This window comes from Marmota flaviventris, chromosome 11 (genome assembly GCF_047511675.1).
Source record: "Marmota flaviventris isolate mMarFla1 chromosome 11, mMarFla1.hap1, whole genome shotgun sequence".
NCBI lineage: Eukaryota > Metazoa > Chordata > Mammalia > Rodentia > Sciuridae > Marmota > Marmota flaviventris.
This window is the reverse complement of record NC_092508.1, coordinates 1090894-1115452: the sequence shown is the minus strand read 5'-3', so window position 1 is coordinate 1115452 and position 24559 is coordinate 1090894. Positions and strand designations below refer to the sequence as shown.

Here is a 24559-nt window from a genome sequence, read left to right as displayed (position 1 = left end):
GGTCGAGCCATCACGCTCCTCCCGGAGCCGCGCCTCGCTGGCCTATCAGTGGTCCCTGCAGCTGGCCCTCAAAGGTCGGAGCCACGGGGAAGTCTGCCCGCGCCCCGGGACGCCACCGTCCCTTCCAACACCAGCCCCGCGCCACCGCCCTGGCCCTTGGAGCCGCACCCGAGCTGGGAGAACTAGCACCAGCGGGCACCTAGGCCACCAGCAGGACGCCCAGGCAGTGGAGTCAAGGCTGGCGGAAAGCGTCGGGTTCCCCTGGAGACGGCCCCGCCCCGTGCCACGCCACTCTCCACCTCCACCAATCCCCGCAAGGTGCTGCGCTCCCTCCTCTCCAGGTCCGCCCTCCAGCCCCGCCCACCAATCCCCGCTGGGGGCGGCACCCTCGGTCCCGCCTCTACCAGTAGAGCCGTAGCTGCACCAGCCTGCTGGCTTTCAAGTGTCCCCAGGAACTCCGCGGTTCAGAGTCTGGGCCAGGTACTGCCAATACCTGCGAGGGGGAGAACGCGGAAAGGGAGACCCGCGGAAGCCGAGAACCAAGGTATTCTAGGACTCGACCAAGGCTTGATCAAGCCCCGCCTGATTGCAAAGCGGGGCTTTGGGGAATAGGTGTGCAGCCTGGTGCAGGGCAGGGCCTGGGGAAGATCTTAGGAACCCGGGACTCTGGAGCAGGGCTTCAGAGGGTGCGCAGGAGTGTACGTCCACAGGCGCGTTACAGGAGCTGGATTGGGTCGTGGAGAGGCGCCGGCGGTGGGAAGCCGTCCTGCAACAAGGAGCGGCCCTCTGAGGCAAGGATGGGGTGGTTGCCAGAAGCCCACGCCCCCAGGCCTCCCCAAAGGCAAGCTTTCTGGGCTCCAAAGCAGAGGAGCCAGGACTCTGCCGTCTTAGGGTCCCCTCCTACATGCTCTAGTCTCCCAGTTCCTGTCTATTCCCTGGACCTCTTTAGCCCTTCGGTACCCACCTTGGTTCCTGGGTCCTCTACTTTTGACCGTTCAACCCCTGGCATCTCCTGGTGCCCCCCTCCCTCCAGCTGCATCGTGGGAGCTGAGCAGAGGCAAACTGAGTTGTTTAAGATCCATTTGTTATTGAGAGACATAAAACAGTCAAGGACGGGGATAGCTCAGTGATAGTGTGCTTGCCAAGCTTGCTCAAGGCTCTGGGTCCAAATCCCAGCACAGAAAGGAAGGAAGGAAAACAGTCAACTAAAACTTCAAATCACCCTACAAATCTGTGAAGCCAAACCATCTGTTGTGGATTGAATAGATAAGGTGAAATCCTACCCCCTCCATTCCTGGGAATGCAGCCTTTTCTTGGAGGTAGTTTTTGGAGATGTGATCAAATAAGGATGAGGCTATTTAGGTGGGTCTTCAACCAATGTCCAGTGTCCCTATGAGATGCAGAGACACAGACACAATGGGAGGACATTTCTGTTGTGAGACAACCGTCTGGTGTGGCCACAGCAGCTCTAGGAATTGAATACACTACTCAATAGGAGGAAAAAAAAAACTTCATGGCAAACTTTCTAGCCTGACCATTTGGTCAGATTAGAAAGAATTTGACAATTTGGTCAGATTAGAAAAGATTCTGAAAACTACAATGTGGCAAAAAAAGAAAAGGTGTTCTGGAAACTTCTACACAATGGGGATAATTCAAGATGAAATGCTGAGATTTTGCTTATATTCATAAAGTATATGCACCAATGCCTTTTAAAACTAGGCATATCAAGATTGAAGAGCTCTATTTCCACAAATTGATACAAATATCACTACAAATATGTTCAAAAGGAATGTTTTCATAATATTAATATACTGAAAATATTTAGGAATATTAAAGTTTGTGGTAAATTGGCAAGCCTGGCAAATTTAGCAGACTAATAACTTAGGAAATGAATCCTGTAAATCACCGTGACTTGCTAAGTGGGAACAAATCTCCAGGAATGTCCCCACAGAAGGCATGTTCCAGCTATACCTCAGCAGCCGGGAGGGGGCTCCAGAGCCAAATCTCCGAGTGACTTAGACTACAGCATGGCAATGGAGGTGGTGGCACTTGGGACAATTTGGGGACCAGTATGTTAGTTCAGTGGGGTACAGGAATGAAGTCTGATGTAGGAGACTTTAGAACAGAAAACCCACCTCAAAAACCCTCCAGTAAGGAGCCGAGGGGCGTTCAGGTTTGGTTGGATGCTGTGATCCAACTTTCCCCATTTCCTTTGCTTTCACCTAAAGCTGGCTTCCCCTTTGGGCCTTAAGGAGAGAACAGAGGTGCCTTCCCAATTCCTCCCTGCTATTGGCCCATATCAGAGACCAGACCTAATCCTGCAGCAGTGAAGAGTATGCCCTTCATTGATTTGCAGGAGCAATCAGAACCTCTCCTGGAGCTGGTAGACAGGGAATCTCCATCTCACTGGATGAATCCCATGAACTCTAGGGGGATACCATTCCCTCCTCATCCCAGGAAAGCAGGCCCCTTCCTTGGGATGGAGAAGAGGGAAATGGATGCTGGTAAGGCCTCCAGGGAATGAGACTGCAGCCAGTGAAGATTGGCTTCAAGATATTTGAGTATTTAGCTCAAAAGGGACCCAGGTTGCCATAACGATCTGACAAGTTGTCAACAATTGGTACCTGCAGGAGAGAATGCAGACCACCAGAAGACTGTACAGACACATTTTGTGCGATATCTGTAAGACTAGGTTGGGGGAAGGATGAAGAATGATTTCTGGCAGAATGATTTCAAATCTAAGAAAAGCACAGAGAGGAAGAGGAACTGTTTTTACTATTATTACAATAAAATTGAAACTACAATCAACTAAATGTCTGTGAGGCTATGAGTTGCTCTTCACTGTAACTGTTCCCTGAGAAATACTAAATATCAGAAAAATCGACTGAAGAGATCTTCTCTTTCTTGTTTTTTCCATACTGAGGATTAAACCCAGCAGGAGTGCTTAACCACTGAGCAACATCCACAGTTCTTTTTGAGAAAGTGTTTCACTAAATTGCTGAGGTTGGCTTTGAATTTGCAATGCTCCTGTCAGGCCTCCCGAATTGCTGGGATTACAATCATGTGCCACAACGCTGGGATGAAGAAATCCTAAAAGACTCTAAATAAGTTTAAAAAGTCACAGGACTAACGCCTAAAGTTATTAAGAAAAACAGAAATAATCCCGTCCTATGAAGAAATGACAAAAAGCTAATGGTAAATAGTTTTACTTTATATGAACCATGTTTTGCAATAAAAAGGGACATAAACTCAAAGATGACAAAGGACAATTTATTAGGAAATAGATAAAGGTATAACGCTGCAACAATAACAAAAACCCACAGGAGGACATCATTACCGTAGAAACATGTATGATTGTATGAAGGTGTAACCCTACTTCGTGTACAACCAGTGAAGTGAAAAAATGTACTCCATTTGTATACAATGAACCAAAGAGCATTCTTCTGTCATGTATACCTGATTAGAATTAAAAAAAAAAAAAAAACCCACAGGAAACCAAGTGGCCTTCTGTCAATAGCCCATAGGACAACCACGAGGTCCTTATGAAAGCCAGAAGGACGCTGGTCAGTGTTGGATTAGCTACTCCCCGATCCAGTCCATGTCCACGTCTACCAACCACCCTTCCAGCACAGGGCCGCATGGCTCAAGCTAGTAGGGAACACTGTGGAGTCCTGAGACGCCCGCTTTCCGCCAATCAGAAAGCAGGCGCAAGGCCCCACCCACGCCACGGCCAATCGGAGTCAATGCCAGGCCACGCCCAACCCACGGCCAATCAGAGAGCCAATGCTAGGTCCCGCCCTAGCCACCCGCAGCTGACCCTAACCTTAACCCCGCCCGGCGGGCCCAGGCGCGGGCGGGACCTCGGCCCTAAGTAGACCCTCGGGGCGGTCACCGCGATGAGCCCGGAAAGAGCTGCCCACAGCAGGTCCCCCGAGGTCGCGCCGCCGACGTTCACGCTCGTCGCCCCCGCGCTCTTCCTCGGCAACGCGCGGGCCGCGGGCGCCACGGAACTGCTGCAGCGCTCGGGTATCACGTTATGTGTCAACGTCTCCCGCCTGCAGCCCGGCCCCAGCGCGCCCGGAGTGGCCGAGCTGCGGGTGCCCGTTTTCGACGACCCGCACGAGGACCTGCTGGTGCATCTGGAGCCCACCTGTGCCGCCATGGAGGCCGCGGTGCGCGCCGGTGGCGCCTGCCTGGTCTACTGCAAGAACGGTCGCAGCCGCTCAGCCGCTGTCTGCACTGCCTACCTCATGCGATACCGCGGCCTCTCCCTGGAACGGGCCTTTCAGGTGGGGGCTTCCGGGGCGGGGCCCGCTTTCGAGGGTGCGTCTTCCGGTAGGGGGCGGGGCCCACCCAGAGAAGGCCCTCTGGCTTGACTGGGCGTGGCCTCTCCGGCCGGGGCGGGGTCCACTCGGGGGCGGGCCTTCTAGCTGGGCGGGGCCTGCTCTCAAGGGCGGGTCTTCCGCGCGGCTGCTCTCGCCTGGCGTGGCCCGAGTTCTGCGAAACCAGCGCGGGCTGACGTTCGGTTCCTCTCTTGTTCGCAGACTGTCAAGATCGCCCGCCCGGTAGCCGAACCCAATCCGGGTTTCTGGTGTCAGCTCGAGAAGTACGAGCAGATCATCCAGGCCCAGGCCCGCCAGGCCGCCCAGGCCCGCCAGGCCCGGGAGCCCGCTGACCCCGGAAGCGCGCGACATGGACCCCAGCCAGCCGCGCGGTAGCCTTCAGAAGCCGGGCGGGAAGGGCGTTTGCTAACGAGAGGCGGGACGTGCCCTGGTCACCGCCGCGGCTGGGCTCCACTTCCCCCAAGCCGCGTCTTCCCGAAGTGCAGTTCAAAGGAGGGGACTGGGAATCCGCTGCCAAGACCGACCATCTCTTCCTCTCACCCTTGGTCAGCTTCGTTTGTTCGTAGGTTTTGGTCAAATCTAAACCAGAGGTGGGGACGGGGACCGGATCCCAGCTGCCAGAACTCCTCCTGCCCTTTCCCAGCGCTGAGCGCGGGACCCACAGCTGAGGGCATGCGCTGCTCAGGCCTGCTGGAGCCTCAGTGCTTAGGGAGGCCGGACTTGCTGGAGCCTCAGTACTTAGGGAGGCCGGACTTGCTGGAGCCTCAGTGCTTAGGGAGGCCGGACTTGCTGGAGCCTCAGTGCTTAGGGAGGCCGGACTTGCTGGAGCCTCAGTGCTTAGGGAGGCAGGACTTGCTGGAGCCTCAGTGCTTAGGGAGGCAGGACTTGCTGGAGCCTCAGTGCTTAGGGAGGCAGGACTTGCTGGAGCCTCAGTGCTTAGGGAGGCCGGACTTGCTGGAGACTCAGTGCTTAGGGAGGCTGCACTTGCTGGTGCCTCAGTGCTTAGGGAGGCTCGATATGCCTCCTCCGCCTGTCAACGTGGCGCCTGACCCAGCAGCAGGCAGCCCTCTGCGGCCTCCTCGTGGAGGGTGGACCCCTAGTTCAGATAGGCCATCTGATGTTCTTTGGCCTTTAAACTCCTAGGAAATTAGTCACAGTCCACACTCCTTAAATAAGATAGTGGGGAAGGAGAACAGCACTCGGTGATTCCATGAATTACAGATACTGCAGTCTTTGGCTAATATGTATAAAGCAACGAGTAAAGTGCTGTAGTTGGTGTTTGTGTGCCTCTCCATTCCTTCACTGTCCTACCCTTGTCCAGAGCCTCAGCTCCTCCTGGCTCTGCTCTTCACTTGGGGCACAGTGGCCTCCACACCTGCATCACACAGCCTGGGCACTGGAGATCTTCCTCCTGCCTCATGATCAGCACAAAGCTGCACCACTCCGTGAAGGTCAGAATCAGTCCCCACCCTGCAGAGCAGCCCTGGGTTTGCCTCTGAGGAGTCCAAATAGCTGGGTGGTGTCAACCTCCTGCAAAGAGGACACTTGTCTACAGCTTTCCACCCGCGGAATGAAGCTGAAGGATAGGAAGCAGTTTCACAATAATTTGTGAAAATTATTGTGGTAATAGTGAGGGACCCACCCCTCCCTGCCCCTGTACACCTGGACCTAGATTTCTGGCTGTGTAGGGTGCCACCCAACCCTGCTCATTATTACTTGTCAGCAATGTCCATCCCTGTGTCCAGGCTTGCGTCCCCTGGTCTCTCATAGCCATTCCACCCTCCCATCAACCCTGTGATTGCTACTGACCTGTCTCCATTTGGCTGGCTCAGCTGCAGGGCTTGCTGGGAAGGGGAACCTGGCCCGGGGTTTTACCCAGTGTGCCTGGATGATCCTTGCACATGACACCTTCAGTGAGGCCTCCAGCACCCTCTCCTCAGGGCTAGACACACCCCCTGACCTGCTCTAGGTGACAAGGGTAGAAGAGCCACAGGCTCAGGCAAGGCTGAGTATTTATAGGTCACTTCAGACACTATGCCAACAGTTCCATTTGCAGAGCTATCCAGCTGCTACTCCTATCAGACTCCCAGCACCTGTCCCAAGGATAGTAAGGCTCTTCTGAATGAAACTGCTTCCTTCTGGAGGCCTTTGCTGTCCTGCCAGCAAGCTGGAGCCCTGCCCATCTTGGTACTCACCTCCTAGTGAGACCAGGGACCCACTTGACCCCTGGGTGCCCGCCCAGGTTAAGAGGGGGCAGAACATCTGTGCATTAGAATGCCTGGGTGCATGCAGCATGTCAGAGCTGCTTCACTGACCCTGATCACCAAAAGGCTGGAGTTCCTCTGGGAGAAACCAGGGGCAGTCCTGATTTCAGGTTTCTTTTGAGTCAGGATGAAGCCGCAGGGGACCTAGGGCGCAATGCTGAGTCCAGCAGCCAGGGGGCAATCCAGGCAGTCGCCCTGGTGGGGGTGGGGTTTCAGGTTGGGAGGGGCGTTGCTGGAGGCACCTATGGGCTTGCCTCTGCAGCTTACTGGTTTCCCAAGTCACATAGAGCTTCCAGCACCTGCAAGGTGTCCTGGTGGGCTGACTTCAGTAATCACCGTGTTTTGTCTCAGAAGACTTCCTGTGTTAGCACCTTATAAATGTGGTGTGGAGGCACGGCCCTGCCCAGCTAGGGAAGAGATAGAACAGCTCCTTTGGATTGGCAGGGTTGCCCCACTCCACCCTCCCAACGTGCAGAACCAGTTGTGGGGAGGTGACCAGGGCTCTCCAGGAGGGAAGGGATGAGTCCCCAACCCCTGCCCCCCGCCAGTCCAACTGGGGAGACTAGGGTGGCAGGATCCCATGCTCCATTGATGGCAAGAAGGGCAACAAGGGCCTGAAGACTTCCAGACCCAGGCCAACTAGCCAGGGTGGGGTCTGGAAGATGAGCCGAACTGACAGTGCCATCTAAAACAGTCTAATCCAGGGCTGTCACCTGGGCAGGGTGTTGGGACCCCAGGTAACTGGTCCCTGAAAGGCAGCAAAGAGTGATCCCACCTCAGTTCTCTTCCCTCTTGTCTTGGATCAGGACTGACCTCTGTGTCTCATTGACAGAGCCTTGGGGTTCCTGGAGTTTGGAGTGCTCCCCAGCTAAGAGGTCACATGGAGACCTGAGGAGCCACAGGAAATGTGAAGGGATGCCTCAGCGCTCACACCCCACATCTGGGAAGGGGTCTTTCCACCAGAGCGGCAGGAAGGGCCACGTTGGTTACAGGTTGAAAGACTGGGTCCAGACAGTTTGAGCACTACCTAGGAATGAACAGGCACACCTTGATCCAGCAGGAGAGAAAAGACACTCCAAGAACCTGCGTTCTCACACCCTTGTCCATAGCCAGTGCTGGGCACCAGGCAGACCCCACCAGGTGAGAAGGTCTCTGAGTCCAGGCCTAGTACAAGCGGGCCCTGGGAAAAGTGGCTGAGCAGCACAGAATGCAGTTTCAAAACAGTCTGCCCTCCAGCCAGGCCAGTGTTTAAGGCAGCCCGGCTTAAGAGAACTTTCCCTAACCATGGGAGCATTTCCCATCTGCTGTCCATTCCCTGACTGCAACACACAGGTAGACTCCGAAATATGGCTGTGTAAGTGACAGCTGTACTTAATTTAAATATAAACAGGCACACACGCAAGGGCTGTGGTACTTGCTAGCTCATCCTTGAAGCTCCTGGGCTCTATTAACACCGCGTGCCAGACACGGGCCAACTGTCTGACTCGCGAGTAGGTGGGTCGGGGACCACGAGAATCACTCCCAGGGCCTGCACCCAGAACAGATGGTCAGCGCCGAGTTCCCGACATTGCACTCCCCGGACACAGACCACACAAGCTACAACCCTCCCGGTACCCCAGGTGTTGCCCGGCTCAGCAGCCGCCGCTGCAGTAGCTGGCCGGCTACAAACTGAAAGAGCGGTGACCCCGCCTCCGGAGTCTCCCCTGCGCGGCCAGGTGGAAAGTGGAGAGCAGGGCTGGGGAGCGCGCACAGGTACCACACGCGCCGGGGCCCCTAGCTCCCAACACAGTGCCCGGGATCACAGCGTCCTGGTTCCTGCGCCCTCTCCACTCAGCGCTCGGCGCCCCATGCCCGGCCCGCCCCGCTGGCGCACAGGCCCGGGCCCCGCGCACAGCGCCCCCGGCGGCGGCCGAGCGGAGCCCGAGCGGGGCGGCGCACGGCGCGGGGCCGGGCCGGGCGGCTCCCGGCGCGACTTCCTGTTGTGCCCGCGCCCCGCCGCCGCCGCCGCCGCAGCCCGGCGCCCCTTGCCCGCCGCCCGCGGCCCGGCGTGGCCGCAGCCCATGGATTTCACTTAGCGCCAGCGGCCATGGCGGCACAGTGCTGCTGCCGCAAGGCGCCTGGCGCGGAGGCCGCACCCGCCCGCCCGCCGCCCGAGCCGCCGCCCGCCCTGGACGTGGCCTCGGCCTCCAGCGCGCAGCTCTTCCGCCTCCGCCACCTGCAGCTGGGCCTGGAGCTGCGGCCCGAGGCGCGCGAGCTGGCCGGCTGCCTGGTGCTCGAGCTGTGCGCGCTGCGGCCCGCGCCCCGCGCGCTCGTGCTCGACGCGCACCCGGCCCTGCGCCTGCACTCGGCAGCCTTCCGCCGCGCCCCCGCCGCCGCCGCCGAGACGCCCTGCGCCTTCGCCTTCCCCGCCCCGGGGCCGGGGCCCCCGCCGCCCCCGCTGCCCGCCTTCCCCGAGGGTCCCGGCACCGAGCCCGCCTCCTGCCCTCTGGCCTTCAGGCTGGACCCGTTCACCGACTATGGCTCCTCGCTCACGGTCACTCTGCCGCCTGAACTGCAGGCGCACCATCCCTTCCAGGTCATCCTGCGCTACACCTCGACCGACGCCCCCGCCGTGAGTCCCTCCCGGTGCGCGCAGGGGCTACGAGGCAGGGTGGTGGTGGTGGTGGTCCGCAGGGCTCTCCAGGTGGCTTCTTGCCGCGCTGCCAGGCCAGGAGACCTTAATCTGCACCCTGCACATGGGGCACCTGCAGAGAACGTGAGGGCAGCTTGGCTCTGGAGTCCTGCCCTAGTGCCTTCTGCAATTCCCAGCTGCTTCCTGTGAACACTTAGGAACTTTGGATAGAGCTCCAGGTCCAGGCCCGGTGGCAGTGGGGACCGTGACAGCATGTCACCCAGCGAGGTCCCTGTTAAGATGTTCTGTCCATGTCTGGGCTCAAGAGCAGCTTCTGATGGGCACCTGCCAAGCCATACTGGAGCCTGGCATTGAGGGGCTGGGGATGTAAGATGCAGAAGGGCCTCCTAGTGACCTTGCCTTCAGAGGGCTCAAACACCCACATCTGTTCTTTGGAAGTGGGCTGAGGGAAGGCCAGTCCCAGTGGGAGGCAGAGGAGAGGCTGGTGGACCGTGGGGCTTGGCTCTGGGCTCCAGCGCTGGGCTGGCAGTGTGCTGAGGAGGGTGGGCCTCATGCTCCCGGCACAGATGCACTAGGCTCTGCAGGGCTTTTGGCACAAGGCACCCCACCACTCCAGAGGACCTGCCAGAAAAGCCACGTGATCCAAGTCAGGCATTGTGACTGCATGGCCAATGGTGGGGCTTGCAGGATGGAGCAGAGCCTTTCAGTTCCAAAGCATAGTAGTTCATGCCAGGTCCCCAGGAAGCACATAAAGCACACATATGACATCCAGTGTGCATACACAGCATGTTCACAGCTCTGGAAGTCTTGGAAGGTCTGTTTTTTCACTGCCCGGGACACCCAAATGGACAGGTCAGAAATCAGGATGGGCCAAGGTGACAACTGGGCAGGAAAAGCCCAGATTGGAGGTACACCTGTGGGCCTCCTGCACTTTGCCAGGAGCTCTGAGCAGAGCCTGCCACTTCATTGTCCTCCCAGAGCCCTGTGGGTCTGCCAGCTGCTGGCCCGCAGGGCTCGACCCTGCATGTGCAGTCCAGGGCTCTCTGGTGTCAGGTGTGCCTCTCTGCATGACAAGTGAGAACTGAGGAACAACTTCCTTCCCTGGACCTCATCTTGAACTTGGACTCCATGTGTCTGTTCTACCAGTGCCAGCCAAGTGGAGGGCCAGGGCTTTTGCCAGGCTGTGCAGACAGGGCCAGTGCGTAAAGTGTGGCCATTGTTTCTGGGCTTCCCTTGCCCTGCAGGGTGTCCCTTGATTGTTTCAGACAGGGAATGGTGATGTAGTCCCTTCAGACTGAGTGGATCCAGGATTGGTGGGCTGGGGACCAGGCTTGATGTGTGAGCTAGTCTATTTGCAGAAGCAGAGTGGCCTCTAGCTTTGGGCATTCACCGTTGCATGTGAGCACTGCAGAGCTCAGGGTCATGCCCCTAAGCCTGTCTTTCTGCCAAGCAGGGGAACAGCTGGGTTGTCCCACTCCCTGCCAGTAGGCCCTCCAGAGGGGCTGCATACTCTGGTCCACGCCCTCACACCCCAGCAAGAACAGCTTTTTTCCTGACCCGCAGTGTCTGTTCCTTCCCTACCAGATCGATGTTCAGCGGCTGAACAGGTTGCCCTGCTGGGGCTCAGTGACCCACCTCTGGGGTAGGGGCCAGCCTCTCAGTGGAGAGCATACAGCTGAGGTTAAGGGGGGAGAGCTGGGGAGAGCCTGAGGGGCCCCTGGGGAGGGAGGGAGGGCACTGCAGGAGTGGAGACAATGCAGAGGAGGAAGGGGGCTAAAGGCACGTGAGAACGGCCAGGGCCTGTCCTCCAGCATGGTCAGGGAACACCTGCAGAGGGCTTCACGCACTGCAGGGACACTCCGCCACATAGGTCCCTAGGTTCTGGGCCTGCAGATCCCAGAGCTCTGGGGCAGGACCAGGAGGCTGCACAAGGTCCCGAGACAGGTCTCTAGGGCAGCCCTGGGCCACCAGAAACAGAACCTCCGTAGGCTTGCTATGGTGAGGAGACAGGAACAGGACACAGAAGGAAGAAATCTGCCAACAGACAGGAGTCAGATCTGTGTGGAAGGCAGCACTTCCGGACCTGGGACCCGCCTGAGTGTGGGGTCTGCAGGGCAGGCAGCCAGCCCCCTGGTCTGGGGGTGGCTGCTCCCGGGTCTGGCCTCTATACCCCCTATGATAGTGGCCAGTTTCAATTGCAGATCTGCCCACTCTTAGAGGAGAGTTGGAGGTGTCTTCCAGTTGTGGCCTGTTTGACTTTGTTTCGGCAATCAAACTGCCCCCTTCGCTGGCAGGGTGGGTGCAGGACCAGGCAGCATAGTGGCAGCTCTCAGGGTGGGCCTGGCCTCCCCCTCTGGGGTACAGAAAGTCTCAGCAGCAATGGGGTGGGCGGGAGGCTTGGCCCTGAGGGTGGGCAAGAAGAGCAAACCAAGCCACCTGCTCCAGCCCTGCCTCCAGGCACAGCCAGAAGCCCTCCATGGCCACTCCTGTCCTCTTGGCCCTTGGTGTCTGGCCTTCATTTACTGGCAGGCTGCCCTGGCCTGAATGCTGGCCCTGGGCACAGGCTGACTCCTTGGCAGTGCTGGTCGCAGGAGGTTCTGGTTTTCCCGCTTTCTGTGATCCTGGCTGAGACCATGTGGGCTGCCAGCTGCGGGGGTTTGGACCAGGTTCCCCTTTGAAGCTCGGGTAATGCCATGAAGGGCTTTCTTCTCTCGTCCCTGTTAGGACTGGGCTGGACCCAGACATATGGCCTCCTTCCTGGGCAAAGCCTGGCTCTGGGGACTAGGGCAGGCCACAGGCCATGCTCTAGCTAATGACTCTTGCTGTTCCCCCCGCCCGGGGAGAGGTGAGGACACAGGTGGGCAGTGCAGGCTATGGACAGGAGCTGTGCTCTGTGACAAGCCCAGCAGTGGTCCCCTTCCAGACCCCTACTGCCTTCCTCTCCTGCCACTGCCCCTTCCTTGGCCCCAAGGCTCTGGCCTCCAGCCTCAGGCCAGGTGACTGCTGACCCTCAACCCTGCCTGCAGATCTGGTGGCTGGACCCAGAGCTGACCTACGGCAACGCCAAGCCCTTCGTCTTCACCCAGGGCCACTCCGTGTGCAACCGCTCCTTCTTCCCGTGCTTCGACACACCTGCCGTCAAGTGCACCTACTCAGCTGTGGTCAAGGTCGGGGCCCACCCGCGCCTCCTTCAGGGGCTGCATGAAGGGCCCAGGCCACTGGCCTGGCTAGTCACAAGGGAGCTTGCCTACCTCCTCTTCTCTGTTGCCTGTTTGGGCTGTGGCCTCAGATGCCACTAGGCCACTGTCCTAGAGAAATCCACCTCCCCACTGTGCAGAAGGACAGCTCTGCAGGGAGGGTGGCCAGGTTGCATTCCTGATGAGGGCCCTTCCCAGACCACAGTGAGGCCCTGACTGGACAAGAAGCCTTCTGTCAGGAGCATGGCTTGTAGGGCTGTCTGACGGGATGTTGGGTTCCCTCTCATGGATGGGGAGCTCCTTGACCGAGATTGTGGGACCCCCACCCAGGGGAGAGGTGGGGACACCAGGTGGGCAGTGCAGGACCCCCCACTGGAAGGTATAGGGCTCCCTGGTGAAGACCTGGGTCCCTATCACAGATATGGGTCTCCTGTCCTGGGGGTGAGTGCCCTGCCTGGTAGACTGCCTATCCTCAGCTGGCCCCCTTGCAGGCCCCATCAGGGGTACAGGTGCTAATGAGTGCCACCCAGAGTGTGTACCTGGAGGAGGAAGGTGTCTACCGCTTCCACATGGAGCACCCTGTGCCCGCCTACCTCGTGGCCCTTGTGGCTGGAGACCTCAAGCCAGCAGACATCGGACCCAGGTAGGCCTCCGGTCCTGCTGCTCCCATGCAGGGTGGTCCAGGCCTCAGGCAGAGCCCCCACAGCCTGGGTCTGCACCCTGCACCCACAGCTGCCCTGCCCAGGCCCCTGGGCTGCAGGTATGTGGCCTGCTGCCAGGCCCTGCTCATCCACACATTCTCAGACCAGACAGCCTGACCTGTCCAGTGCTCTATCAGCCTGAACTTCCAGGGCCACATGCAGCCACATGCTCTCGCAGGTTCCTTGACCCAGTGACAGTGACAGAGCAGATCAAAAGGTCGCAGAGTGCGGGGCCACCCCTGCACTCCGGAGCGAAGGGCCACTGTAGCCCCTGTCCAGGGTGGTGAGCTAAGGCAGTCAGCCCGCCAGAGGAAGCAGAAGGAAGGCCTCAGCCCACCCTGTGCACCCTCTGCAGGAGCCGCGTGTGGGCAGAACCATGTCTCCTCCCCACGGCCAGCAGCAAGCTGTCAGGGGTGGTGGAGCAGTGGCTGAGTGCGGCAGAGCGGCTCTACGGGCCGTACATGTGGGGCAGGTACGTCCTGTCCCCTGGCGGCCTGCCACCACATGAGGGAGGCCACGTCCCTGCCCTCTGGAGGAAGAAGGGGCATGTCCTAGGCCCTGTCCCCCATCTCCTGGGAAGAAGGGGACTCCCTGCAGGGCTGCCCCTGATGGAGGGCCTGTGAGGCCTGCTGATGCCCGTCACCTGCACTCCCGGCACAGGTACGACATTGTCTTCCTGCCCCCCTCCTTCCCCATCGTGGCCATGGAGAACCCCTGCCTCACCTTCATCATCTCCTCCATCCTGGAGAGTGACGAGTTTCTGGTCATCGATGTCATCCACGAGATGGCCCACAGCTGGTTTGGCAATGCCGTCACCAACGCCACGTGGGAGGAGATGTGGCTCAGCGAGGGCCTGGCCACCTACGCACAGCGCCGCATCACCACAGAGACCTACGGTACCACCTGGGGAGGAGTCTGGAGCCGCCTCGGGCAGATGGGGCACTGCCCTCTGCCAGGGGCTAGAGCTGGCCCAGCCTCCTGTGTTCTGTGTCCTGCTCTCCTCTGGGGTCTGGCCCACAGGCTCAGGGCAGGGAGCTCAAGGGCCAGCGTGGCTCCACTGTGGCAGCTCTCCCGACTCCACCACCTCCTCTCGCCTGCCTGGCCCTCCCCACCCAGGTGCCGCCTTCACCTGCCTGGAGACAGCCTTCCGCCTGGACGCCCTGCACAGGCAGATGAGGCTCCTCGGAGAGGACAGTCCAGTCAGCAAGCTGCAGGTCAAGCTGGAGCCAGGTGCCTGCTCCCCACCAGGCCTGTGCCTGGGACCCGGTGGATGCCACCCACCCCTCAGGCCTCCTTCCCTGCCTCTGGCTTGCCCAGGCCGGGCTGAGTCCCCACCAAGGTCAGGATGGGTGTTCCCAGCCCAGGGAATGCCTTCTGGGCTACCCTGGCCTGCCACTGTCTCATGCCTTCAAGTGCCCATCACTGAGATGTGGACCCTCAGGTGCCCGAGCCCCCAGGCAGGGAAGGGCCAGGCCCATCCCTGCACACACACCCAGGGTGCTAGTAGGACCCTGACCTTATCAGGGACAGTGGCCCTCTGCCCATCCTGCTCCTCAGTGCAGGCCACAGCCCTCCCCTCCCCTGCCAGCCCAGACAAGGTATTCCCTGCAGGCGTGAACCCCAGCCACCTGATGAACCTGTTCACCTATGAGAAGGGCTACTGCTTCGTGTACTACCTGTCCCAGCTCTGTGGAGACCCCCAGCGCTTCGACGACTTTCTCCGAGTGAGCATTGGACCTGCACCTCCTGCCTCAGCCCCGCCCCAGCACACAGGGCTGCCTGTCTTGGGGGGAGGGTGGCGTCCGTAGGGACACCCAGAGCCCTACCAGGACCTGGCCTGCTGAGACACCACGGCCCTCCTCTCCTGTCCACCCCAGTGGGCCGCTCACGTCCATGGCACACACCCTGAGTTGCTGTGAAGGCCCCCAGCTCTGACCGGGGCCAGGCATGCCCAGCCCTCCAGGCCTGCTCAGTCGCCACCCCTCCTCACACAGGCCTATGTGGAGAAGTACAAGTTCACCAGCGTGGTGGCCCAGGACCTGCTGGACTCCTTCCTGAGCTTCTTCCCAGAGCTGAAGGAGCAGAGCGTGGACTGCCGGGCAGGTGAGAGGGGACCTGTCTGCCCAAGCTGCGGGCCCTACCTGGAGAAAAGCCCCATCTGTCACATCTTTCCTTTAGCCAGCCCTCACTGACCCCCGTGGACCCCAAGCCTGGACCATGAGAACAAAGGAGGCTGTGCCTCCCAGCCTGAGGGGGCCTCCTGGAGGAGGCGGCACTTAGGTGGAGCAGGCCAAGTTAGGAGCCAGGGGACCAGGGCCCAGCGGGATCCTAGGGGGCAGGGTTGGCCCTGCTGGCTCCACTACACCACACCCTCGAGGACTTCCCAGAGGGTCTGAGGGTATGGGGGATCAAGGAAGGAACTGGAGGGTCCTGAAATCCAGGGAGGGGCCAGAATTCGCTGGAAGGCAATGAGGCACAGCTGGGAGATCTGGGCACGGTGACCCTAAATTCTGGAAGGTCCCTAAGTGCATCAAGTGTTTTTTGGGGGTAGGGGAGTGGCCAGCCTGGTACCACTGCTTTAGAGCATGTGTCGTCACCTCTCACAGTGAAGTCACCTTTAAAGGACTCAATTGTCTTGTGCCCAGGCTGGGCCTGGAGAGGGTGGAGGTCACATGGCCACTGACCCGAGTCCTTCTGGCTTCCCTGTGACCTTCACAGGAGTCTCTCCGGGGGCTTAAAGAGGCAGGCACTGGCCGGAGATGACCCTTCCCAAATCACCCATGTCCCTGGGAGCCTCAGTTCCTGGAACCAGCCACTTCAGACTGGGTCTTCTGGGCAGGCTGGGTGGGACCACAGGACCGCTGTTCCTTGCAGGGCTGGAGTTTGAGCGCTGGCTCAATGCCACGGGCCCACCGCTGGCCGAGCCGGACCTATCTCAGGGGTCCAGCCTGACCCGGCCTGTGGAGGCCCTGTTCCAGCTGTGGACGGCGGAGCCCCTCGATCAGGCGGCAGCGTCAGCCAGTGCCGTGGACATCTCCAAGTGGAGGACCTTCCAGACGGCACTCTTCCTGGACCGGCTCCTGGATGGGTCCCCGCTGCCTCAGGGTGGGTCCCTCAGCCAGCAGGTGGCCCTGGGGGGAGTGGCACTGGCCTGGCCTGACTTGCCGCTGCCCCACAGAGGTGGTGATGAGCCTGTCCAAGTGCTACTCCTCCCTCCTGGACTCCATGAACGCTGAGATCCGCATTCGCTGGCTGCAGATCGTGGTGCGCAACGACTACTACCCAGACCTCCACCGGGTGCGGCGCTTCCTGGAGAGCCAGGTGCAGACACCTGTCTGGGGTCGGGGCTGGGGGTGGCCTCACTCAGGGGCCCAACCACCCTCTCTCTCTCCAGCCTGACTGCTCAGGCACACCAGAGAGCTGGGTGGCAAGGTCTGGGGGTCTGGGCTGGGAACCGGCCTGAGTCGGGGGAGACAGGTATAAGTCAAAGCTCAGAGGCAGCCTGGACTGCACCAGTCCTGGGAGAGAGACCATGGAGGCCCAAGATGGGAGTTGGTGTCCAAGGGTCTCCGCTCACAGCCTGGACCTGGACCTAGCTGGGCCTCCAGCCTGTGGTGTTCAGCTCCCAGGTGGGCACAGGGGCATCCAAGTTCCTCCACCAGTGGCAGGTTCCAGCCTGTGGGACCTGACTTCCCTGGGGCACCCCTCCAGCCAATCAGCCTGGAAGAGGAGGTCAGGGTGACCGACTGGTGGGGGTCTTGGGCTGTGTGAGTCCAGACCAAGGCCTGGTGAAGCAGCTGGAGCAGGTCCAGGGATTGGAAGGCCTCCCGCCAGGCGGGGTTGGTGGGAGAGGCCCGGGGAGCCCACTAGGTGACCTGGTGTCCCCACAGATGTCGCGCATGTACACCATCCCACTGTATGAGGACCTCTGCACGGGTGCCCTCAAGTCCTTTGCGCTGGAGGTCTTCTATCAGACGCAGGGCCGGCTGCACCCCAATCTGCGCAGAACCATCCAGCAGATCCTGTCCCAGGGCCTGGGCCCCAGTGCCGAGGCCAGCACTGAGCCCAACGCTGAGCTGGCCAGAGCTGGGGCAGAGGCAGGGTCAGACTCGGCAGCCCTGCTGCTTGGCGACGAGGCCCCCAGTAGCGCCATCTCTCTCAGGGACGTCAACGTGTCTGCCTAGCCCTGACATTGGGCCAACCTTCAACCTCCCAGACACCAAGATTGTGCCTTCTGTGGCCCGGGCCGCCATGACTGCGCCTTGGCTCTGGCCACGAGCTCGGCCCGGGCCCGTGAGCCTCTCCCGTGGGCTCTCCCGTGGGCTCTCCCAGGCTGGGGGCTTGGGGAGAGGGATTCTGTCTAGTGGCAGCCCTGGGGGCCTGAGCTCATCCTGTCCCAGCTGTCCTGCACTGTGGGCCTCAGGACTGGCCTTACGCACCACGCCTCCCATCTCAACACGGACAGCCATGCGTGGCCCCGGACACCCGCACCTGCCGGACACCATCCTGGGACCGTAGCTCCAGCAGCTCATGGCGACCACCACACTGTGCCTTACGTCTGCAGACAGGCTGCACTGCCCCCGAGGCACAGCTTCCCCAGAACCCTGCACTGTTATCCCCTGGCAGAGGGACAAGGACGCAATGTACCCTCACTGTGGGGGCTGGGGACAGGAGAGAAGGGGCATCACATGGGGAGCCTTGGCCCCTCGGAGGCCTGTTCTCCCAGCTGCCTGGGGTAGCGGCACAGCCACCCGGCTCACCCCAGGAAAGGGGTGGTGCCGATGCTCTTGGGGCACACCTGCTGGAGGCACCAGGTAGGAAGGCTCCAGCTTGGGACTGTGCAGTGGGCACCACGTGACTGTCCCATTAAACCTCCACTCTGCAGACTGACCTCCCTTTCTGTCTGTCCCCATGCCTGTCCTCTGCCCTGTATGGGGCTGGGGTTTGGGACAAGCACTGCCCCAGAGCCCACAGCAGCAGGCCTCCCCTTGTCCTCTGCCAGGCCTCCTGGGCATGAGCATAGCCTCCCCAGGACCTGCAAAGTGGCAGGCTGTCACACCCTGACTGTGGACCGTCACCCGAGTCTGGCCTTGGTGGCAGGTCTCTTCCACAGTGGAGTGCAGGCAGAGGCATTTGTGGCAGGGAGAGTCTTGGAGGTTACGGGTGTAGGAACTGTAGGAAGTCCCCCAATGCAGGGCCACCACCATTATGGCAGGCCATGGGGTTTGATGTCCCCACTGTGACAAAGGCAGCTCTGCTCACAAGGTGGTGGCTGGCACAACTCCGCATAGCCACTCAAGGACTCAGGCTGGCAGCAGGGCCACCATCTGGACCGCACAGAACTTTGCTTCTTCCACCTGGGCAACATGCTGTGGCCTGGAGGTAACACGTCTCTTGTCCCAGCTGGCTGGCCACCCTCCAGTCTCTGTCACCAGTTGTCTCATGCACCCTCTTTCCTGTTCAGGATGTACCCTCCCACCTCCCAGGGGAGACAGTCCAAGTACCCTCCAAAAGTTTGGGACCAGGGTTTGAGTCACCTCTCCATAAGATGGCTCATGTGCACAGTCCACCGCAGCACTGGGACATCCAGGGACAGGAACCCAGAGGTCACCTTACCCTCATACCAAGCACTGAACAGGGAGGGGATGGATGCAGTGGTGCCCTACACAGGAGAAGGACGGGGTCACCTGATCTCAGCCCTGCGGGGTGGCCACAACCAAAACCAACACACAAGCTGCGTTCTCTGGACCTAGGCACCATCCTCATAAGGACCCACCCTTTTGCTGGTTCCTTGCCCTCGCCCCAATATGGGGCCCACAGAAAGGCTGTCCCTGGCAGCCTCTTCCCCGTGAAAGCTGCCTCCAGGTCTCCAGTCAAACTAATCCCAGGCTCGTGGTTTCTTTGGCAATTATTCAAGGCAACACCTTTGTGGTCTCCGGCTTCCTGACCCCAGTGCCAGGCGCCACACCCGCACCCACAGAGCTGCCTCCAGACACTGCTTGGATCTGTCAGAAGAGACACCTAGCAGTGATAGCCACAGTGGGGGCACGCCCAGGATGCCATCCTTGATGCCACTCTGGCCTGGCTCTGCACACTCCCATCAGGGGGCAGAGGCATGCCCTTTGAGAAAAGCCCTGCCCTCCAGGCCTGCTTCACTGCCTTTCTCCAGCTCCCAAACCTGGAAGGTGCCATCGGTTCCCTTCCTGCAGGTCCTTGTCAAGGCAGCCTGTGACCAATCTTCACTGCCAACCCGCTCCCCACCTCCTCCGCTCCCACTCCTGTCAGTGCATGGCACCTGCTTCGCGAGGCCCGCCGGTGAGCCAACATTCCAGCTGTGTTTGCTGACAGCCACGGCCCAGTGTGGTCAGTGCATGCCCGTGTTCTGTCAGGCTGGACTGCTGGAGCCACCAGCAATGCGGCAGCACTGCCGTCTGCAGCAAGGAAGTTCACGTCTCACTCAGGCTGCAGTCCACCTCGGCTGGCAGGGTGGCTGGGCTTTCTCCTTAGGGTGCTGATGGAGGAGACACTGGGGTTCCCAGGCACTGTGCCAGGATAACAAGAGCTGTGGAGGGCCCTACACCACTTCTGTTCCTGCAGGCCCACCCACCCCAGCCTGAGCACGGCAGTCGGGGTATTTGGCAGACAGCACCCATCACCACCGGAGGCCAGAATGTTGGGAAGTGCCTGCCTTTAAGAACAGGGTAGGGGCTTACCAGCAGGTAGGAGGAGAGTGGTTAAAGGAACCAGGATGTTACTGAAAAGGGGACGGGGCCTCAGTGCAAGAGACTGGCCTCCAGAAGCCAGCTGGAGGGCTGAAGCCTGAGGCAACCGTGTGAGGAGGTGGGTGGATTTGCATGTTCAGTCCCTATTGCCTGGAGGCTCTCCAGTCCTTAGAGTTCAGATGAAGTTTTCCGAGTCTCAGATAATGTCTTATGAAGTTAGACTTGTCCTTAGTGCTTCTCTTCCTTTCCCTACTCTTATTAAAACTTACTGGTGGTATTTGCTTCTTAAGTCCAGAGGTTTTGGACAGAATAGTGGGAACATCTAGCACAAAGATCAGACACAACTGAGAATAACTCACTTGGGTTAATAAACATGTGGAAAAGGACAACATGCTCAGCCAACCAAATTTAGACCAAACAGAGTTGAAGAATGATCAGAAGAGGGCTTTAGGACACATTAAAGAATCAGACAAATGGTGCGTGTATCTGTGTGTCTGCATGCATGTAAAATAAACTATACAACAGGACTAGGTCTTTGTGAAACAAGAACAGGTAGTAATGAAAAAACAGCCAAATACCTTAGAATTTTTAAAAAGTTAATTATTAAGAGAAATAAAATGAAAATTCTGTAGAATAGTCACAATGAAGAGGAAATTCATAGCCTGGAATATCAAGACAGAGTGAAGTGATTTTTTTTTTTTTTTAAGAAAAAAAAGTACTAGAAACTACTTAAGATTTGGGGGTCAAGAAGTAAAAAATAAAACTACACAAAGAAGTTAAATTTGATCAAGGCACCCTAATCCTCAACCATTCGCTCCTCTTGTCATACTAGGGGCCTTACCAAGAGTCCTTCCTCCCACCAAGTCTTCGGCCTCCCTTTTCTGTAGCTGGTTTCTCCTCCTTCCTCCTCTGAGTCTCATCTCTCTGCTTTCCCCATCAGCCCATCCCACTCATCCAGGTGGAGCCATGCCCTCACCTACCTACCCAAGTACCCATGGAGGTTTCCCTAACAAAGCCTGTTTGTACTAAGAGGAATATGATGTCAGCTGCAAAGACTATCCTCCCACCCTCTTTCCCCATGAATAATCACTTGGTCAGACACTGGGAGAACAGAATCCCAAGAGAAGGGGAATCATAGCCAAGTGTGGGGCTGGGCAGGGACATCCTCAGTTATGTGTGGAGCATGGTAAGGGTGTGGCCAGAGCCACTAGGCTCAGCACAGGACCTGAGGGAGCTCTTGCTGGCCAAGGCAGAGTGTTCAGACCATTGCCACCTAGAGAGCACTCTTTGTTCAAAATGAATGAACAAACAAAAACCTCACAGTCTCTCAAGTGGATTCAACAACCGTGATACTGGCAACAGCCCACATCTAAAATCTGCTCACCTCTAAGGACGGAAGCCAACTTTGGAGACTATCTACATAATACTTATAAGGTTTAAGAACACACCTTGGGATAATAGGTTAAAAAAAAATCCTATAAGAACCATGTATTGTTTTTGTAATGGGAAAAAACCAAGGCTTAATTTAAAATATCAGCAAAAAAGAGCCCCTGCTCTGCTGTGGTGAGCAGAGTGAACTAGGCCAGCCTGGTGTGAAGCACAGCTGGCCCCTCCAGAGATGCTGGTCTTTCCTCCTGTATGGTCCTCGGCCATGGCCTGCCGCCTCTGAAGCTTGAGTTCTTCACTCATAAAACAGGACAGGAATGCCGACCTCTGGGATGCGTAAGGATCACACAAACAACACTCAACATTCCAAAGGCAGCTGTCCCTTCAAGTCTTTGGTATTTGTATTCGCCCAGGTAAACCCTCTTCACTATCCTTAGAAAGACCAAGCTGGTTCCTGTTCTAGTCCTGCCTGGAAGGATTCCTCTAACTAGAACCTTTAGTGCTTGGTTTAAAGGTAAATTGTGTGTTTGTGTGGGAAAGGGGAGAAACCCAAGCTTCTAGGACCCCACCCCCACTGTATCAATCTGAGAAATTTCCCAGGAGATCCATGCTTGGGTCACTGGCAACCCCCTCAAAGCCCAGGACCATAACTGTTGCTAACTGTCCTTCAAGGACCAGGACTGTGAATGCCACTGACCACTCCTGGAGGCCCAAGAACAGTACCTTTGCTGACCACTCCCTATGGCCCAGGACTGGCTGCCTGATTTGTATCCTCAAGACCGTCGAACAGGCACTACCATGGACTATAGATGAGGAAGCGGAGGCTCCAGGAAGGGCCAGGACTCTAGCTGGGCAGGTCCAGGGGATCTTTGCTTAACAACACTGGAGATTCTGGAGCCTGGGCTGCTGCCTGGGGTCCCTTTTAGGCCCACTGGGGCAGGTGCCAGGCTCCTGTCACTTTTCAGGCTTGAAGGGGCAGGATGTGCACAGTGAAAACTGGCCCTGCAGGGACATGACAGCAGGCCTGGTCCCCAGCAGGTGGCCAACACGGGCTGCTGGTCTTCATTGGTCACAGGCCTGAACTACCCTGTGTTTCAGACCTGAAAACAAAGCTGTGTGCTTTCTCCACTGTTCTTTGTCCCGCTGGCTTGCTGATCTGATGGGGTCCAAAGTTGATCTCTTCCAATCCTGTGGTGCCACCACCTAGAGCACCTGCAGTCCCACCTTGTAATGATGAGTCACTAAGCGCCTTTTGTTCTTCTTGGATACTTCTGATTGAACCCAGGGGAGCTTCACCACTGAGCTACCTCCTAGTCCTTTTTATTTTTTGAGACAAGCTCTCACTAAATTGCTCAGGCTGGCCTCAAACTTGCTATCCTTCTGTCTCAGCTTCCAAGTCACTGGGTGTGGGAGGCCAATCTAGCACCTGACTCCCCTGCTGAAAGGTGTGGTATCCCATATGGCACCCAGCGGTCACACTGCTGGAGAGCCCTTTCTTCTAGGGTGCAAGCAACTGTGTCTTCTTGCAGAACTTCTTGCAGAACTCCACATCCCCAGGGATCCAATCACCTCACCTGTCCCTGTAACCCCGCCCCCCTGGACCTTCACTGGATGGGATTTCCTAAGAATTTAGATTCCCCGAAGAAAAGCTCACTCCAAAACCTGCGCTCTGGCTCGCGCTCTCCCTCTCCCCAGCCTCGGTGTAGTTCCTCACTCTCCAGTTTGCAGAGCTTGAGGCCATGGGCAGAGGAGCCCTCCCAGTGCTTGGTTTAAAGGTAAATTGTGTGTTTGTGTTTTATTTCTAACGCCTGGAGAATTTCCCGAGTGACCTTAAATTAGCCATCTGTGCTGGACGCAGACGGCAACTGGGATTACAGTCATGTGCCACCACAACTACCTTACCTTCCCTGCTGCCCTAGACTGGGGCTGCTTTGAGCACACAGCAGTGAGAGATCTTTTTAAATGCAAACATGCAGTCTCCCTTCATCCTCAAGTCCCATTTCTCACCTCTGGACCACATAAGAGCCCTGGGCCTAGTAGACAGGCCCTCCCTGGAGGATGCGGCTGCAGTGGTCCTCTACACATGCCACCCCCCTCATCTCATTCCTTGGGCATGCAGGGGTCTTAAAGGACTGCCACCAATAGCAATGCTCCTCTCCTAGCTTGGGCTGGACTTGGTGACTTGCTTCCAATGATGCCATGTGGGAAGGATGGAATATGCCACCTGGGATGGGCCATACAACACACTTCAGCCTCCACTTTCCCTTTCTACTGGATTATCTGCTCTGGAAGAACTGGAGGCCATGTTGTAAGGACGCTCCAGAAGCCTCCTGGGCATCCAGATGGTGGGGAAGCAGGGCTTCAGGTGACTCTGGAATGGACCCTCCAGCTGTAGCCATGCCCTCCCTCAGGGGAGGTCAGCTCTGGCCTGACATTTGATTTTCTTCCTGAGAGATCCTGAGCCAGAACTATTTATATTACCAAATTCCCGACAGAAGCTGTGATAACGTTGGCAGTTCTAAGCCACTAAGTACTGGGGTAACTTGTTAGGCAGTTGTATGGAGTTAACACAGAAGGCCTGCAAGTCTGTTTTGCTACAATGAAAGCTGCAACTCAAAGTCACTCCAACAGTAAGACTGAATCAATGGTACCACATGCCCAGGAGCCCAGGTGAGATAACTCTGGCCCTGATCAGCCCAGGGCTCAGCAGAACTGCCAGCGGCCAGCCCGTCCTTTCTGCTCCAGGTCTTCAGCAGCATGCTCTTTGCCCTCCGGCTCAGCTCTGTGTGGTTGCCAGCTACTGTGACAGTTCCTGGCACTCCATCCACAGGAGCTGGCATCTGTGGGCAGGAGAGGATGTATGCCCTTGTGTCTTCTGTGGACCGGGGAGAGACCTCCCTGGCAGCCCCCAGACTACTTGTGCCTTATTGCCAACCTGGGGCACATGGTACTTTCTGAACTTCTGACCTTGGAGCTGGGAAGAGGTCAAACTCCCCAGGTGACTTAGCTGCCAGAAACCAAACAACTGAAACCAGTGTTCTTGTGGGCAGAGGTGACAGCAGCTGTGCCATGTATGACAAAAAGGGTTGTACCTTCAGTGCAGTACTAAATAAACATCTCAGTCCAGAGCCCGTAGATTTGGGAACAAGAACCAGCAGCCTCCATACCCCTTCTTAACATCACTCCACGCTGCTTCCAACCCCTCCTGTTACCCCAGGAGCCAGAGTCAGGGATGGGGGTGACCCAGGAAGGAGAGGAGGAAGCTCTCCAAATCAGCTGAGGGCACACCTCTGCACTCTGGGACAGTGGACAGG

At 58.0% G+C, this 24559-nt stretch overlaps 2 protein-coding genes across 2 annotated transcripts; both read left to right on the top strand.

Moving 5' to 3' along the window:
* The first annotated feature begins 3790 nt into the window (after positions 1–3790).
* On the top strand, positions 3791–5623 carry Dusp28 (dual specificity phosphatase 28). Its single transcript, XM_027951687.3, has 2 exons — positions 3791–4289; positions 4545–5623. The coding sequence occupies exons 1-2, from the start codon at positions 3897–3899 to the stop codon at positions 4716–4718; spliced, it is 567 nt and encodes a 188-aa protein (XP_027807488.2). The 5' UTR covers positions 3791–3896; the 3' UTR covers positions 4719–5623.
* A 2985-nt stretch (positions 5624–8608) lies between these two features.
* On the top strand, positions 8609–18027 carry Rnpepl1 (arginyl aminopeptidase like 1). The gene is made up of 11 exons (XM_027951650.2): positions 8609–9218; positions 12266–12406; positions 12928–13079; positions 13493–13609; positions 13798–14033; positions 14254–14367; positions 14749–14861; positions 15132–15240; positions 16012–16242; positions 16316–16458; positions 17028–18027. Exons 1-11 carry the CDS (start codon positions 8694–8696, stop codon positions 17319–17321), a joined length of 2175 nt encoding a protein of 724 aa, XP_027807451.2. The 5' UTR covers positions 8609–8693; the 3' UTR covers positions 17322–18027.
* Positions 18028–24559: the final 6532 nt, after the last annotated feature.

Coding starts and splice junctions, on each gene's coding strand:
- Dusp28 (XM_027951687.3), top strand. CDS start 3,897: ATGAGCCCGGAAAGAGCTGCCCACAGCAGGTCCCCCGAGGTCGCGCCG. Junction 4,290..4,544: donor CCCTGGAACGGGCCTTTCAG/GTGGGGGCTTCC, acceptor TCTTGTTCGCAG/ACTGTCAAGATCGCCCGCCC.
- Rnpepl1 (XM_027951650.2), top strand. CDS start 8,694: ATGGCGGCACAGTGCTGCTGCCGCAAGGCGCCTGGCGCGGAGGCCGCA. Junction 12,407..12,927: donor CCTACTCAGCTGTGGTCAAG/GTCGGGGCCCAC, acceptor GCCCCCTTGCAG/GCCCCATCAGGGGTACAGGT. Junction 15,241..16,011: donor GAGCGTGGACTGCCGGGCAG/GTGAGAGGGGAC, acceptor TGTTCCTTGCAG/GGCTGGAGTTTGAGCGCTGG.